The 16,727-nt window shown below is 42.3% G+C and overlaps 1 protein-coding gene across 2 annotated transcripts in view; it reads right to left on the reverse strand.

Annotated features, from left to right (window-relative positions):
* Positions 1-1,192: 1,192 nt before the first annotated feature.
* The window catches only part of atxn1a (ataxin 1a), a 95,325-nt gene continuing 79,790 nt past the window's right edge, over positions 1,193-16,727 (reverse strand). For both annotated transcript variants that reach the window (XM_065470828.1, XM_065470829.1), the window contains 2 exons: positions 11,571-13,925; positions 1,193-6,530 (listed from right to left, as the gene is read on the reverse strand). In XM_065470828.1, coding sequence (XP_065326900.1) covers positions 5,931-6,530; positions 11,571-13,415 — 2,445 coding nt within the window. In that variant the 5' untranslated portion in view covers positions 13,416-13,925 and the 3' untranslated portion in view covers positions 1,193-5,930. The remainder of the gene's footprint in view (positions 6,531-11,570; positions 13,926-16,727) is intronic.

Raw genomic sequence — 16,727 nt, forward strand, 5'->3', positions numbered from 1 at the left:
AGGTTAACTGAGAAACATCTTGACAGACAGGTTGCTAGCCTCAGGGCTGAGTGTTCAGATCACAGGAAGGACACAGCTGACAGATCAACTCCACCCCCTCCCTGGCAGTGGGCAGGGTCAGAGGTCAAGAACCACACAGCCTGTCCCCTGCTGAAGTGTTTTTATCGCCTTCCACAGAGAGGCCGCCCAGAGATGATCAGTACACTAAAGAGTAATCCAAGCCATCTCCAGCATAATACACATAATATCATAATAATTTATAGTTAATTTCCAATAAGGACATTTGTTAATCAAATCAATTCAAATATCAAATTATAGGTAATAAATTTACATATCTTATAACCCATATCAAAAAGCCCACTATGCAAATTGACTGGTGTGAAACTAAACTGTTAAGTGGGCCTCTACACTTTTTTTTTTCTTCTTTCTGCCTGAGTTGGTTATCCAGCGCTATGGACATCGACAAGACATCATACAAAAAAAAAGAAAAGAAAAATAAATTCATGAAAAAAAGTGGAATCCTGATCGAATTCTGTTCACTTTTAAAACACAACAAAAGTGCCAAAAAACACATTTTTTTTTTTACGCAAAATGAAAGTACAAACATTAAGAAACAAAGAGCACACATGCCTTTTTTCTGATCAAAAAAAGTCAAAGCTCACTCACCAACATTCATTTTATTTGTCAAGTTGTGCAAGAAGCCAATTTAAAAAAAAAAAAAAAAATGACATTAGCACTGTTCCTCCAGTGAGGACGCTTGTCTTGAAAAACTCAACAATGACACATTCTCTACATAGTTTTAAGTCCCCTGACATTATACTGAGTGCTACAAGGAGACCAAAAACAAAACAACAACAACAAAAAGCTCCTGCACCAAAGATAATGCAAACAAAGCAAAGGTTTGCATGCGCTCTTTCCGCACCGCACAACCGAACCAAACCGTGAACATCAAGAAACCAAATTTAATCGTTTAGGCCGGTTGGCGGTGTGCGCTGGAAAAGATGAACGCAACGAAAGAGGGGATGCTTTCCATTAGAAAGGGGTTTTCCTAGTAGAAAAGAACCAAGGAATCACCTAACACCTCGGCCCGTTGGACCCAAGAACGCGCCGGGCGCCAAGCGAGATGGAGCACAGACAGATAAAACACAAGGTTACGGCAAGGTGATGTGCAAACTTGAGCCATCTCTCCCTCTCTCTCTTTTTATTCATCAATAGTCACCCCGTTTAGTTTTTGTTTGTTTTTTTCATTCTCTCTGTCTGTTTTGAATGAATGTTACCCCCCAGGACAGGCGTCGGCCTGAAAGAGAGGGGTTAGACCGAGCCCTGTCCCAGGATTAGAAAGTGCTGAAACATTATCAAGTCTTTTACATCTACATACATGTGCATCTCTTTCGGTTGGTTTAAAATCTTTATTTCTTTTTTTCTTTTTCTTTTTTTTTTCTCTTTTTTTTCTACAAAAAAAAAAGTGGTCCCCACTAGCGATGAGGTTTCTTTTTCCTGTGGGTCTCACCGTGAACCATCGAGGGTCAGGGTTTATGATCTCACAGACTATTAGAGGAGAAAACACTCCGCCCCCCCCCCCACACACACAAACACACGTTTGAACACCAGGTGTACATAAGCATACATCCTACACTCACGACGACACACGGTGCAGACTCACACGCAGTACAACTGAGGAAGGCCGCGAGGACGAAAGGGAAAGAGAGGAAAAACAGGAAAAACGCTTTGCTGTTTCTCCTCACAAACATCCTGACTCAGATGTGACACACACGTCAACAGATATTTAAAAGAAATACACGAGCCTTTAACGAGGATCAGACACTGGAGTCGAACTTTTGCTACATACACTTGGCACAGTAAAGAGGGGGAAACAAAATCAAAGTATTGCACATTGTGGTACATTTCAATGGGATTTAAGAAAGACTTGGGAAATGATAACTACACTAGACCCTCAAAAAAAAAGAAAAAACCTTGCTGATTGATTTATGTTATCATCTATAGTAAAATATAAACTCAGTGGCCTTTTTAAGCTGACTGTGAACAGGAGACCGAATATGAAAAGATGATGTAATTGGGAGGGCAGACCTCCTATATCCGCATCGGGCCACACTGAAAGGTAGCGAACGGTTGTCGTTAAGGGTTAAACTGATTGCTTTGCCTCAGAAGGAGGTGCTTGTGAGGCTGGCTGGCTATGATTGGGTACCTGAAACAAAGTTAAAGAGGTCACTACGGGAGTCGTGGCAAAGAGGCAGAGCTTGGCGGAGTCAAAAAAACGACGAGAAAAAAAGAAGTCTGCTGGTTGGCTTCGTGCCACACCGAGTCGGTTCGCCTTCAGCGTTGACAGTGTAACAGCAGTGTTTGTGACTGACCAGCAGGGACAGAGGTTTCAGGGGTTGTGTTGGGTTACTGCATATATGAGAAACTTCCCTGAAAGATCAGCAACTGGTGTTGCAACTGCAATTTCTGAGGATTCAAATGAATTTCATAAGGAGGGGAACTGCGGTACCTGGAGCGAGCTGGGTTCAGGTGTTAGCGTCTACAAACCTTTTGCAGTATGAGACAAAAATTGTACTTCTCTGGGCAAAAAGAACTGTTTTTGGTTGTCGTGCTGGAGGATTGTTATTAAAATGTTTATTGCAGAGATTTTGAGTGGAATGACTCGCCGAGCGCGCGCTCCACTCGTATACAAGGAGACTGCCTGAATACTTTTTAACTATTGCTTTCTAAAGTAACCAAAGCAACCACAGAGTCGCTTGGCTTTGGCTTATTATTATTATTATTTTTAATAATCTACCTGATCAACAGTAAGAGTCTGAATGGTTTGAGTGGCTGACGGTTTTGTTCAGATGTCTGTTTTTCCTTTTGTTGGTAAGGGGGTTGGAGAAACATGTAGAAAAAAGACATACATTTATAAACCACTGCCACACACACACACACACACACAGCGGTTCCAAACCATGCGCACACACACATATAACCTACTGCTATTTCTACCAGATGTTTCAATAGGAACAGGACCAAATGAAAATGCACTGCTGTGTGGGTGTCGATCTGAGAACCCTGTTCTATTATAAAAAATAAAGCATTTTCAAATCTCATTCGGGGCTCTTCTTACTCACTCGCCTTCACTATCAGTCTGTCTGCTCATTCGACCACCAATCCACCCGTTCCTCATCCATCTGAGTACACATCCATCCTGCCATCACCCTGGTAAACTCCCACCACCTGAAACATTGTCGCCTCTATTTTTTCTTTTTCTAAAGGCAAGCAGCAACAGCCATAAAACATAAATACAGGCTGAGCAGGAACAGATATGCTCAACAGACATGCCTGCAGGAAGCCGCTGCCTCCCTAACAACAGTATTGTGCCAGCAACATGTCAAAGCTAATCTCACATAACCTGAGATATGTTTACATGTTGTATGGCACCTCTATGTTACATGGGATAGATTTAAAAAAACACTAACTGGCCAATTGCTTTTTTATTTTTAGTTTTGTTTTGGGGGTTTTTAAGAAGAAGAAGAATCAGCCAAATGATCAAGGATGGCCAATTACACTTAAGGCTCGTGCTTTCATGTTAGAGAAAAACCCCAAACTCCGTTAGGACGATCGACCGACTGACCACGCAAGCACATCTGTTGAGGTAACTGCTATCTAAGGGATAAATGAGTTTTGGCTGGCTGAGCACAGGCCGTGTTCAAAAGCGAACCCTAGCCCCCCTTTACACTCTGGGCACCCCGGTTTAATCAGCAGGGGGAGATATTCTCCTTAAGCAACCCGAGAAATGGTTGGCTTTTAATTCAGTTTAGTAGGCAGGCAGATGTTTGCCATAACTGTTGATCAGAAACGTTTCCTCTACAGTGTGGTAAGTGCCTGTTTAGGAACAAAAACCCTGATCTCCTCCAGTGTGTCATCTGGCTCTAGGGCTAGTTTTGGGACAGGGCCTTAAAAAAAAATAAATAAAATAAAACAAAAAATAAAAATCGCGTCTCGACTGAACTCCCTCCTCCTGATGTGCAAATTGCAGGATTCTCTTAATTAAAGACTCCAAGTAGAAACACTGGACATTTAGCGTTGTCTTTATATCATTTTCCTATACACAGTGCACACACACTCTTATACAAACTCCCACCCATACACAAACACAGCTCAGAGCACTTTTTTCTGCACGGCTGCACTGTAGCAGCACCGCGTGCATTAATCTAACGTCAGTCCACTAGTGTCTTTTGCAGTAGGGACAATATGCACCAAAATAAACGCTTGCCTCTGCAGCTGTCTAAATATGGATTGCCAAGTACAGTACGTATTGAATTTTAGAGACTATTTTGTGTCTGTGTGAGCGCGTACGTGTGTGTGAACAAACACACCAGCATCATACACACACACATATTACAAATATATGATGACCTTCACAAGTCTGTGGGTGTGAGCTTCTGATTGTTGCTCTCAGTCTAAAACAGATCTTGAGCAGGATATTTCAAAGACTTGTTTGTTTTTTCCCGTCTTAATCGAACTTTCCAGACACGTTCCAATACTTTCCTGCCACGCACATGCCGAAAACCGCGATACCTCCCGCTTCATCTCATTTCCCCTACCCTAACCTACTAACTGAAACTCCTCTCGCTCTCACGTTTGTCCCTTGCTCTGTGATTTCATGGCACATCTGCTCCCACGTTACTTAACAACCTCTTTACCTTTCACAAAGTGCTTCTGCTACTTTCTGCCTTCGTCTTTAAAAAAAGAAAGAAAAAAATCTAAGAGCATACAGTACTTTGTAAATAAAGACACAACATCATCATTTTTTGTTGGGTTTTTTTTTGTTGGCTGTATGATGAGAGTGACAGGTGTGTTAAGTGCTTTGAAACATCCTGACCCTCTCAGAGCTAACGTGCAGATTCTCTCGCTTCCCCTCACGCGACCTTTCTGGATTTGTAAAGAAAAAATAAAGTGATTCATTAAATAAAAGAAATAAACTCAAACAAAACAGCTAGGATCGTATGCGAAGACTCCGTTCGAGTGCAAACACACTGGGTTCACCAACCCAGTGTGTTTGCATTTGCTTAAGGTTAGGGGCATCGCATATTGATACATTAACATTGACCCACCTAGGCGCGATCGATTGATTATTAAAAAGGACCCCTGATTAAGGTTTTAGAAAATCTTGAAATAAAATGTAAAACCTATGTGGTGAGATGGGAGATGAGGGGTTAAAGAAGAAAAAAAAGTCAAATGAAAAACACTAACATGAAATGAAAGCAAAGACTCCACTGTCTACAAACTGAGCAGAGTAAGTGTTGTTCCCTCACGACTGTGTGCGGCACACGGGCATCGACCCGATGACCTCTGGTTCCGGTCAGCCACAGGCCCGGATGACACAATGACGATCAGATCATATTAACTTCTGGTCTGATTTAGCAAGTGAACATTTTTAACGATTTACCCGCAAATCCTTCATTATTACCAGAGGCGAATCCAGGCAGCCTTACTGCCCGAGTACACAGGTAACATCACTGTCACAGAGTGCGACTGTGAACCAATCAGGGTGGAAATTTCAGTGTAATGTGTCGCCGGCCAAGCAGAGCCATCGAATGTCGCGCCCGTGTGCCACAGAGCAACCGATAAACATTCAACGCACAGGTCAGAAATCCCTCACCAGAAATCTTCTCATGAAAATCACCAAAACTGCACAGATTGCTCATGTGATAATTAATCAATCTATTTAAAAAAAAATAAAGGTGTTAAACTACATGGACTTAATGTAAGGTGTAGGGTAAGGTTACCGCTACAGTACAGGATGTGAACTAAAAATAAACAAAAAAACAAAACCACGACAAATGAACCTTTACCGTGGACATTTATGGGGTTTTTGTAGAATCTTTTTAGCTGTGTTTTTTTATTCCATGGGTTGTTAACAGTCCTGCTAGCCTTCACTTGCCAATATTTGACCTTCCTTCAATGCTGATTTTCACCTCATGAGGGATGAAGGAAGGTTTGGGAAGGGTCAAAGGTGGTTCCTCCTCTGATTTTTCTACTTTTCGACCCTCGGGCGCAGACCATCTCCGCTTCCTGCTTCCCGATGGCTTAGTAGAGCCAGCTTCTGTACTGCCAACAACCTGACCTTTGGAAACTCTTTCCCCAAACACGAGATCCCCGTTTTCCACACCGGAGCTCCCTCTACCTCCATTCCCACTCTCCCCACTCCCTCGCTGGCTGATACCGTTCTCCCGCTCTCTGTGCCTGGGACCTCCTCCACTGCAGCTCTGAGGAGCGTCCGACACAGCTCTAGGGGGTTTGAGGTGTCCGTGGCTGGAGGAGGGGACAGAGGCGTGGGCGGCCGGCTCCAGGGGTTGAGTCTTCTTCAGAGATCCGTTCCTCAGGTTCTTGAGCGTGAGTGAAATACAAACATCGCCTACAGAAAGCTTGGTACAAGGCAGCTCCAGAAGCTGGGTGGTCCGGTCCGGGCAGCATGAAGACCAGCCTTGGCCAAAGACGAAGAAGGGGTATTCCAACAAGACCTCCACGCTCACCTAGAGAAGAGAATTGGGGACAAACGAAGACATTTAAACATTAAAAATAAGCTCATTGTGCAGCTTCTGATTTATTTTGTCTTTTTCCAGTTAAACCAGTGATTCTCAAATTGAGGCAGTGTAAATGACTAAGCTGAATGAATACCTTATTTACATTATATACTGTTGTTTCACAAAAAAATCAACTTTGATCTTTTGATTTTGTTAAACTAAACAATCTCACGTGGAGCCGAAAGCTGTAATGTTTAAAGCTCCTTCGGGAAATTAGATCGGAATATGGGGAATTTTTTCTTTGTGAATCTCAGGTCCAAAAATCAAGGCATGAACTAAACCATGGTTTTAACATGTTAACTATGAAAGTTGATGACTTTAACATTATTTTCCACTCAGTTTTGGAGCTTCGATAAGAACGCAGTGTCTAAAAAAGGATAAGAAAAAAGAAGAAAGAAGAAGAAATACAGGAAATTGAACGCAACCCAGTTCCCAGACCAGCCCAGCAGCACGACAGCAGCCAGTGTCCTGAATTTTATTTGAGAAAAGTTTTAAAGGAAAACCTGCCATGCCTCTGTTTGGCCATTTTCTTTACTGAAATCTGAAATTCTGCGGCATCCTGTTGACACCATGTCCTATAACACTGACCCTGTTAAGTACACATTATTAAAAAAAACATGGAGAAAATCTGCTGCATATTACTTTACTGTTTGTGAACCTTTTTGTCATGACGAATACTGAAAACACTACACTGCTATACTACTATTACTGTTGTCAGCTTGAGACATGAAACTCTCATCTGAAAAAGGACGTTTTCACAGAACTCTGAGGTCCACTCCAGGATTCAGTAGCTTGTAGAAACACCTTTAGCAGCAATAACTTGTTCTCTGTACAACTTTCAGAGTCTCTCACATTATTGTGAGAAACTTCCAAAACTTCTACTTTCATAGAGGTGCTCACACTTGCTGATCATCAGTTAATCAAGAGTGTTTGATCAGCAGCACATGGCTGCTATTCAATGCTCTTAGCAAGGCAGTAAGAAGCAGTAAGGGTATCCAGTCCACTATTTCATTATAACATAATATTTGTAAAAAAGGAAAAAAAAATGTTTGGCTGCTCTTCTCTTCTAAGATTTTAAGTTAGAAAGAAATACAAACGTTTTCTGTTAGTGTTCTGTAAAGGCAAAAAGATATTTATGCAATAATCATGATTTTTCTTTCACTTCTGATTTAAACTGTGGACTTAAAGCCCTGACTGGGTCTGTATCAGTGTTTGAATGTATAAAAAGAACGAACGGATGACAAAAAGAGATCGGCTGCAGGCTCGGGTGAAGGAAAATAAACATCAGAAACATGAGAAAGAAGGCAAAGCCAGGGATAGGATGCTGTAAAAGAGCGAGATGATGGAAGTGGAGGAAGCTTCTAAGATGGGGATGAAAAGACAAGTTTACAAAGAGAGAGCAGGTTGGACAAGAAGAAGAGGGAGGAAATGAAAAGAGAGCTATGTCAAGAAGGATACAAGCGAAAGACGTGACAAGTACCAAATCTCAAATCTTAAATCTTACGTCAGGCAACACTTTCCCCTCCTGTTTTATATAACTTTTGACTTCTTGGAGTAAGTTCTCTGAGTGTGGACTCAAAGCTATAACCGCCGCTCAGGAAAAAAGTAAGAGGAACCATTGAAGGAGCACAAGAGAGAAAGAGAAGTCTTTGAAAGATGGTCAGCTTTTGTGGGGTACGACATCAAAGAGCAGCTGGGGGCGAGAGAGATGGTTAGAGATGTGCTGTGTGGGTGGACGAGTCGCAGCATGGACAGATGAAAAAGATTAACTGGCTTCAACGCACATCCTCAAAGACAGGGCGAAAGCTGCATGAGAGTGTACGTGAGCGCAAATGTGCCTAAAAATGCTGGAAAGATAAACTGTGGCATAATATCGGATATTAAGAGATTGCTGCAATTCAAATTTAAATTTAAATGTATTTATACAGCTTCAAATCGCAACAAGAGTTGCCTCAAGGCACATATTATACTATAAGGTAAAGACTCTACAATAATATAGAGGAAACCCCGACAATTAATAATCAATGTTAATGAGAGATTCAAGTATGTTTGTATTTAACTCTGTGGCAGAGTAGAAAAGAAAATAAGTAAACAAATGCCCCCAAAAAGGACAATTTAACCACTAAAAAAATAAAAAAAAATTTAAAAAGACCACCAACATGTCATCTCAGGGTCTGCAGGTAACTCTATTAGCATCAAATTGCACATGACTGATCAGAAAGAGATAAAAGAAAAAAAAGAACTTTAGTGGAAGGGGAAAAAACATCAGAGCCAAACATCTGCCTATTAATACAATGACTTTATGAAATCTGTGATTTGAATGGCACAGATTTAAGCATCGTACCAGCTGTATGATGCTTGGTGGTTTTGGAGGTTTGACTGGGGCAGCTTACAGTAACCGATTCAACAATAAATTAATATGAAGATAACATAAAGTCACCTTTACCAAAGTTCAAGTTGACCCACAGTTGAATATTTCTGCACAGGATAACGATCTAATGCACAGGAGCAAATCTACCAAGCACTGGTGGCAAAAGAAGAAATGGAGGCTTAAGGAAAGGCTTCGTCAAAGCCCAGACATCAATCCGACTGAAATGAGGTGGAAGGCTTTAAAATAGACAGTACATAAAGAAAACCTACAAACACCTAGCAACTGAAGGATGACCAGTGACGAAACATCAGCAAGCAAATGTCAAAGACTGATGGACAAATGTACAAAAAAAGAGCTGTGTGAAAAAATTAATCTTGCTAAAAGTAGCTTCAGTAAGTCAAGGATGGACTTTTTCTACAGAAGAACTTTACAACAGCTGGTACTTTGGTAGAAAAAAATTACAGAAAGCTCCATTTCTTTGCTAATTCAAATTAGAGCTGGGCGATATAAGATTTTTTCATATCAAGATATGTTTTTTTCATTTCAGGCAATAACGATATATATCATGATATAAGCCAAATAACTATATTTGTAAGATTTAAATGTGCCGTTGCTCACAAGTAAAATGTGAAATAATCTGCAGCTTGTTTTGATTTAAATATTTATTTCCCATAATAAGTTAAACAGGGTAGATGTACTTAAGGAACATGAGACTTTTTCAGATAAATAAAGGCAAATATTGCAAACTACACAAAAGGCAGCCGCTAAAGCGTTTAAGTTTCAAAATAGAACAAACAAAACAGACTACTAAATTGTCAATTCCACTTAGAAACAAAATTTTAATTCTAAAAATAAATCTTAGTTCGTTTTACAGAAGAACAGACAAAATTGACTAACTTTTGTCAATATCAAATAAACTGAGAACTAAAAGGAAATTCTCAATCTCTGCTTGTTGTATAGCTTAGCTTTTCAAACAGTTTTAACAGTTACTTTAGTCTGACAAAAGCCGAATGACGAATTAGCGCTTTCAGTCAGAGATTGAGCATGCACCGGTTTATTGTATTTCCAGACTTGCTTTCGGCACAATTTACAGTGCGCGCTACTCTGTTTTTTGTCAGACTTGAAATAGCCGAAATACCTTCACACTACTGAACTTCTATGGCCCTTCCGTTCGACAATCTCTCCGGAATTGGAACCATCATCTGTTTTTTCTTCGGTAACCTTCGCTCACGCTCTCGGTTGATTTTTCTCTAGTCGGCAAACTCATTTCCTCCATTACCCGGGCAGCCCGGCTGCAAAAACAAATACACATGTGCGCCTTGGCACTTGTGCTGTACGTAACAAGTCACGTGACGTGACGCTGCGGCTGTGATTGGTTCGGCTCTGCGCTACTTAATTTGGATTGGCTGTTCTTTCTTTTCTTTTTTTTAAGAGGACAAGAGAGATGAGGCCTATCGCAATAGTTTAATTTTTCTATCGAGAAAAAGTTATTTCGCAATACATATCGTTATCGTTCTATCGCCCAGCTCTAATTCAAATGTATAAATCAGCACTTTAAATATCCAAAGCATTACATGTAGCAATATATCAACACATTTACATGGCTTTAATTAACTAAGACAACCTGAAGTAGATTCCAGTCCTCAATACCTTGAAAACTTTAAATATTTGTGGAGGACGATGACGCACATAGAAGCCTTATTATAGATTATTTTTAAGCTCACGGAACTTAAAAATAAAACCAGAACTGGACTGTTTAGCCAGACACTAGATTAGTCACATACTAGATTTAGGTGTGCTGGTACCTTGGTCCCACCTGGAAAGTGCCACAGGACCGAGTAACTTTTCATTTACATCTTTGTGTGCATGAATGAGATAAATCCAACTTTGACAACCTCATGCAAACAGAGCTCTGTAAAGATTGTGAAACCATGTGTGAACATTATGAGAAATTATTAAATCACATTATTGCAAACATTAAAACAATGGAGGCAAAGGGGAAACAAACATCCTAGCTGTGTGAGAAGATAAATACAAATCAACTTTAATCAGCACATTATATTTAAAACCATAAATGGACTGCTAAAGAGCGAGCACTCAAAGTGATTTTAAACTGTAAGTCGCATTTACTCATTCGCACACATTCAGCAGTTTAATTTTTTATTCCTTCGAGCACTTTTTACCTATCAAGCACCCACTTGCACACCAGTGAACACATCAGGGTCAGTGTCTTGGCAAAGAACACCTCGTCATGCAGACTGAAGGAACGGGGAACCTTTCGATTAGCAAACGACCTGCTCTACCTCTATCTTGTTTGTTTAATTCCTTTGCAAAAAAAGGCAAACACATCACAGTTTCATGGCGAGGTTACGTGCTAGAGCAGTGAATTTTAAGAATCTTGTTGTTAGTCAGAGACTTCATGCTAAGCTAAGCTAACTAGCAGCTAGAGTTTGTAAGATAAGACGATGCTCTTGCTTAGCAAGAAAGCAAATAAGGTTGTTTCTCAAAATTGTAAAAACATCCCCGTACGTGATAAACTGATTAAGAAAACTTATGATTGCGATACTGGACTCCTGAATCTGCGATGTCTGTTAAATGTTTCAGATTTTTTCCCTCACCTGTGTACGGTGTTCACCAACGGAGAACTGAACCACAGCAAAGTTGGGCGAGGTGTGACTCCCCTCAATGCGCTCCACTGTGGACGAGTCTATCTTCAGCTCGCTGCTGATCTCAGCACTCTGGATGAAGTCCTCTGTCTTCAGATCCTCCACACGTTTCAGCTCGCCATCAGCCAACTGGATGATGGAACCTTTGATGAAATATGGGGGGAGCGAGGGAGGCAGCACCGTACTAGAGGGGGGATGTGCGGCGGAGGTCGCCACCAGCCCTGGTGGAGCAGGAACAATGGGGAGATGAAGCTGGGCTTGGACCACTGCACCTGGGGCATCCTGGTGAAATGAGCCACTGTGGGTCTCCAGAGTTTCTCCTTTGGGGGCGGTGGCGGCAATGTACGTATGTGGGAGTGTAGTAGGAAAAGGTGCAGCTTGGGTAGATGATGTAACATGGGAGGTTACAGGCTCCAATGCTGTGACTCCACCTCCACTGACAGGGATGATGACCGGTTGGGGGCCTGGAATGAGTAAGTGTTGCTGTAGGCTGGTGTGGTAGCTGCTACCACTGCCTCCTGCAATATAGCCGATAATAGGTTGCTGAGGGTAGATACTGGTAGAAGAGAGCCCCATTGAGAGTGGCTCTGTGGCGTTGTGGGTGGTCTGGATGACGGTCTGGGGTGGCAGTGTGCTGACAGCAGCTTTCAGGCTGTCTACACTTAGTGGGGGTGGAAATGTGAAAGAGGAGGTGGTGTTGGATAAGGATGGAGCACGACTGACAGGCTTGCCCATGACGTTGCCACTTTTCTCCAGGTGTGCAGGGGCTGAAGTTGTCACCTTCTCAGGGCTGGCTCTGGGTGGTACCAGCTGGTGGTCCCCATGGCTGTTGGGCATTAACATGACAGAGGTTCTCAGCCCTGATGGATCATGCGGAGAGTAGTCTGTTGGCAGAACCATCTGTCGAGCCTCATAGGAAGACAAAGAGGATGTGGCATCCCGTGATTTGCTCCCTGACTTGGAGATGTTAGACTCGAGTGGCGCGGCATACCGCCGGCCCCTTTCCAGCTCTCCATTGTGGAGCTCTCTGGGTCTCTGAGAGCCACCTTGCTCTTTTCTGGTGGGTCCATCTGTATACTGCACCACCACCTGAGACATGCTGTGTCCCAAAGTATGATGAGGGTGCATTGAGTGGGGCGAAAGGTGAGTTCCTCCTTGGTGATGGGATGATGGCACAGTCCGTGGGGATGTTGATATTTGAACATGGTGAGGGACAGGGTCTGTAGAAGGAGGAGGCATGGAGGTACGTCCTGTGGATGCTCGCTGCTGGTCCTGCTTGGAGGCCTGTGAAGGAGCAGAGGCCGTCTCTGTGTGTGAGGGTCTCTGTGCAGCCGAGGAGGAGGAGGACAGGGGGGGAGGAGGTGGAGGAGGAGGAGGAAGCAATTGAGAGGGGATGTAACTGTATGGGGCAGTGTAAGGTGAGGCTATAAACTGCATATTGTGAGGCAGATGGGTGTAATGGACAGCTCCTCCAACTGTGGTCTGTGGCAGGTGGGATGTGTACACTGTAGGAAGAGATGAGACCACCCTCAGTGAGGACGCAGAGGTGAAAGAGTCTGATATGGAGGAGGGAGATTTATACTGCGATCCGTCAGAGTGACTGGAGCTACGGTGCGCACCCACACTGCTCTCGTTCCCACCAGCCACACTGGCGAGCCAGGTCATGTTTTCTGAGCGCTGGCTCTCAGTGGCAGGTGGCATGATAGGTAAGCGATTTTCAGATGGGAGCGTGCTAGAGGGGATTTCCCTCTTCTTTGGGGGCAGACATTCATTACTGCGCTCCTGGTTGGACTTCATGCTGATTTCACCTCACGCCCCTCAACTATACTTGCGTTATCCTTCCTCAAGTTTTGGACTACAGCTTTCTTTTTTTTCCTTGTTTTTGCTTCCTCGCTCTTTCACTTTTGTTGTCACTTTTGTTCGCTTTCTCACTTTTTGATGTCCGGTCCTTTATTTCACATTAATTAGCCACAAAATGAAACTTCCCCAATCTTGTCTCTTTTCCCTCTCTATCCACTTCACCCAAGGCCTTTACTTGACAAAGAAAATCCAGGCCCTAACAAGCAGGTGAGGAAGGATTAAAGATGGGGATGACGATATGGAGGGGTGGTTAAAAGGGGAGGGGGGAGGGCGGTCCGTTCCGTCCGGGGATCTTTAGCGACTGATGGGTGAGCTCAGCGTGGAGGTGGAGAGCGTCACAACGTCACACCTGCCGCTGTCGCAGAGGACGATGGGGGGCCGAGTGCGTCGCACTTCATGAGGAATCATCTCCCTGTGAAAGAAAGTCTGCCCGCACGCAGCACAATCCTGTGGAAGAGAGAGGAAAAAATAGATGGTTAGAAAAGGTGTGGATCGTTAACTGATGAATAGGAGAATACTTTATAATTCTTATTCTGTGCTTCTTTTTTTTCAGCAAGACGGCAACTATAATGACAGAGCCATTTTCAACATCCCTTCTAGTGAATGCAGCGCATCTACAGACCTATAAAGACAGATAGGTTAATAATGTGTCTGAGCAAAAAAGCTTCTGCAACAACAAATTTAACAATGGAACAACACTTTAGTACCATCAAATACATAAAAGGACAACGTTCTGAACTATGAAGAATAAGCCAGCAGGACACTCGGGAGGTCAAGTAACAGCTCTAAAAAGGTGACAAAGATGAGAATTAGGAGGCTAAAAGATACAAAAAGCCCACTGCAACAAGTGTGGCCTGTAGATTCTGTGGATATGGAGGTGTTTTATGTAACAATGTGAATAACAGCAACACAGGTCAGTCATGGGTAACGGCAATTTAAAGAAAAGAGACCCTGCTAATATAAAAATGACCACTCCAAGCAACAATAACCAGGCACTTTCAGTAGATTACTAATAATAACAGTTTGATTACAAGCCTGTGTGTATACCATAAATGAGAGTGTACCACATGTGTGTGCATGTGCCTGTGTGTGCCATCTGTTTGCGAGCATCTCCTACTGTGAAAGATGGAAAGCTCAGTGTGAAACTCATAAATAATCTAGAGGAATTTCAAGCACATATATCCCCAACACACACACACACACACACACACACACACACACACACACAACACCGAGCATGTACCGCTTGCTTACTCAAACACTGACACCTGTGTATATTCAATTATGCTGACACATGTTTTTTTCTTGAAGCACAGCACAACTTCACACACACACACACACACACACACACACACACACACACACACACACACACACACACGCACACACACACACACACAGGTAGCTCACATATCGTTCACTAACACACTGCTGCACGGCTCACCAATTTATTTGTTCTTTGTAGAGTCAGTGAGTTTGTACCGTCCCTGGTTTCTGTGACCGCCTGCACAGTTACACATTTAGAAAACCGTCCATTTCTGCAGTAAAACAGCAAATTATATCAACGCCTAAGTGATGCTACAGACTGAAAAAAGCCTTGTGATGGACTGAGAGTCTGTCCGGAGTGTAGCCTGTCTTTGGCCCTAAGACAGTTGGGACAGGTTGTGGCACCCCACAATCCCCTAACTGGAAATGCAGTTAAGAAAATGGATGGATGAGGACTTGACAAAATAAAAGTAAAGGATTTCACTATTTTTGCCCAATAAGGAACCAGATGATTAACATCTGAAAATACTTTTCTTTTTCTAAAAGGGTCTTTAATGAAGAAGATGGATGGAAGATGTGGACCATCCATCCATCCATCCATCCATCCATCCATCCACTAAAACGTGTCAAATGGGACTGAGGAAAAAGATTAAAAACAGGTTACAGCCACATTTATTTAGCTGGTTTGGCAATATCATCAAATAAAATACAATACTGCATTGAATTTTAACAGTTAGTGGTTCTCAATTTGAGTCCTAGTCTAAAGTTGCTAAAAAAAACCAAAAATGTAGTTTTTCAACCAAACTTTGCAGGCTTCCACTGCCTTCTTAGCTAATTCCCACACACACAGTATGTGTGTAAATGTGTGTTCTCTAGAGTGAGGGACATCATGCAGCTCAAGCAGATTCCTGTAATTTAAGACGTGTTGTAATGCTACTACAACACAGCTGCAGAAACAGGCGTAGGAGTAAACACACATGCATATTCACATTCGCACGGAGCACACAGCAGCCTTTGTTTCATGGTACGGAGCGCACACTCACTTATTCAAGTATATACTTTATCTGTTTAATCGAGCCGGCATGATTCAGATGTGTGCTGAGAGGGAATGTTGATCGCTGAGCTTTTAGCCCTGAGATGCACTCTCTGCATCTCCCTCTTTTTCTCCTCTCTGTCACTCCACCTCCACTTGACTCTCTTGCCTCAGCCTGTCCACCTCTCCTACTACATAACCATTCTCAATTATCATTCTTCCATTTAATGGTTTTATGCTCCCTATTTTCTACATTAGTATTCACTTGTAGTCTCTTGGAATCCTTTTGCAATAAATCTTTGACATGTCTCTTCAGCAAACCTAACCTCAGTCACGCTACTGTTTAGTCACAAAATACAGTCATGATATACATTAGATGGAAAACAAAGACAATAATGCACATCAATCCAATAGCTGACCTCACCTCAGCCTTAAAGACTTTGTATATACCGTGCAATACTATTTTTATTTATCTTATTTTACTGTTCATGTGTAATAGTCAGTTGCCCTATAATCTTAACCTCATTCTGTTTTTATTGTGATGTTTTTGGTGGTTTTTCTTCCCTTCTGTGTTCATAACTTCATTCAGCAACACATCTGTGATGTACTGACTGACTGACAATAAAGAAATCCGAATCCACTAAGTAAAAACAACTCAACAAGCTCTTGCTCAACTTAAGACTCTAAGGTAAAGGGAACGTTATATGCCTGAGTGTTCCAAGATGAGAGACATTTCGTATCAGTTGTCACCTCAAACACGGACAATGTCGGTGCATGCAGCTCAGATCTGCTCATGCTGCTGTCTATGACAGCTTTTATCGTGGCAGCATCAATTTGTCACAACTGATTCAGACACATGAAAACGGTTGTACTCCAAGAGAAATCTTATATGTGCAACATAAAATAATAGTTAACCTTAGACAAAAATCAGGTAAACAAGTCATGACAAC

This window comes from Pelmatolapia mariae, linkage group LG22 (assembly GCF_036321145.2).
Source record: "Pelmatolapia mariae isolate MD_Pm_ZW linkage group LG22, Pm_UMD_F_2, whole genome shotgun sequence".
In the NCBI taxonomy this organism is placed as follows: Eukaryota; Metazoa; Chordata; class Actinopteri; order Cichliformes; family Cichlidae; genus Pelmatolapia; species Pelmatolapia mariae.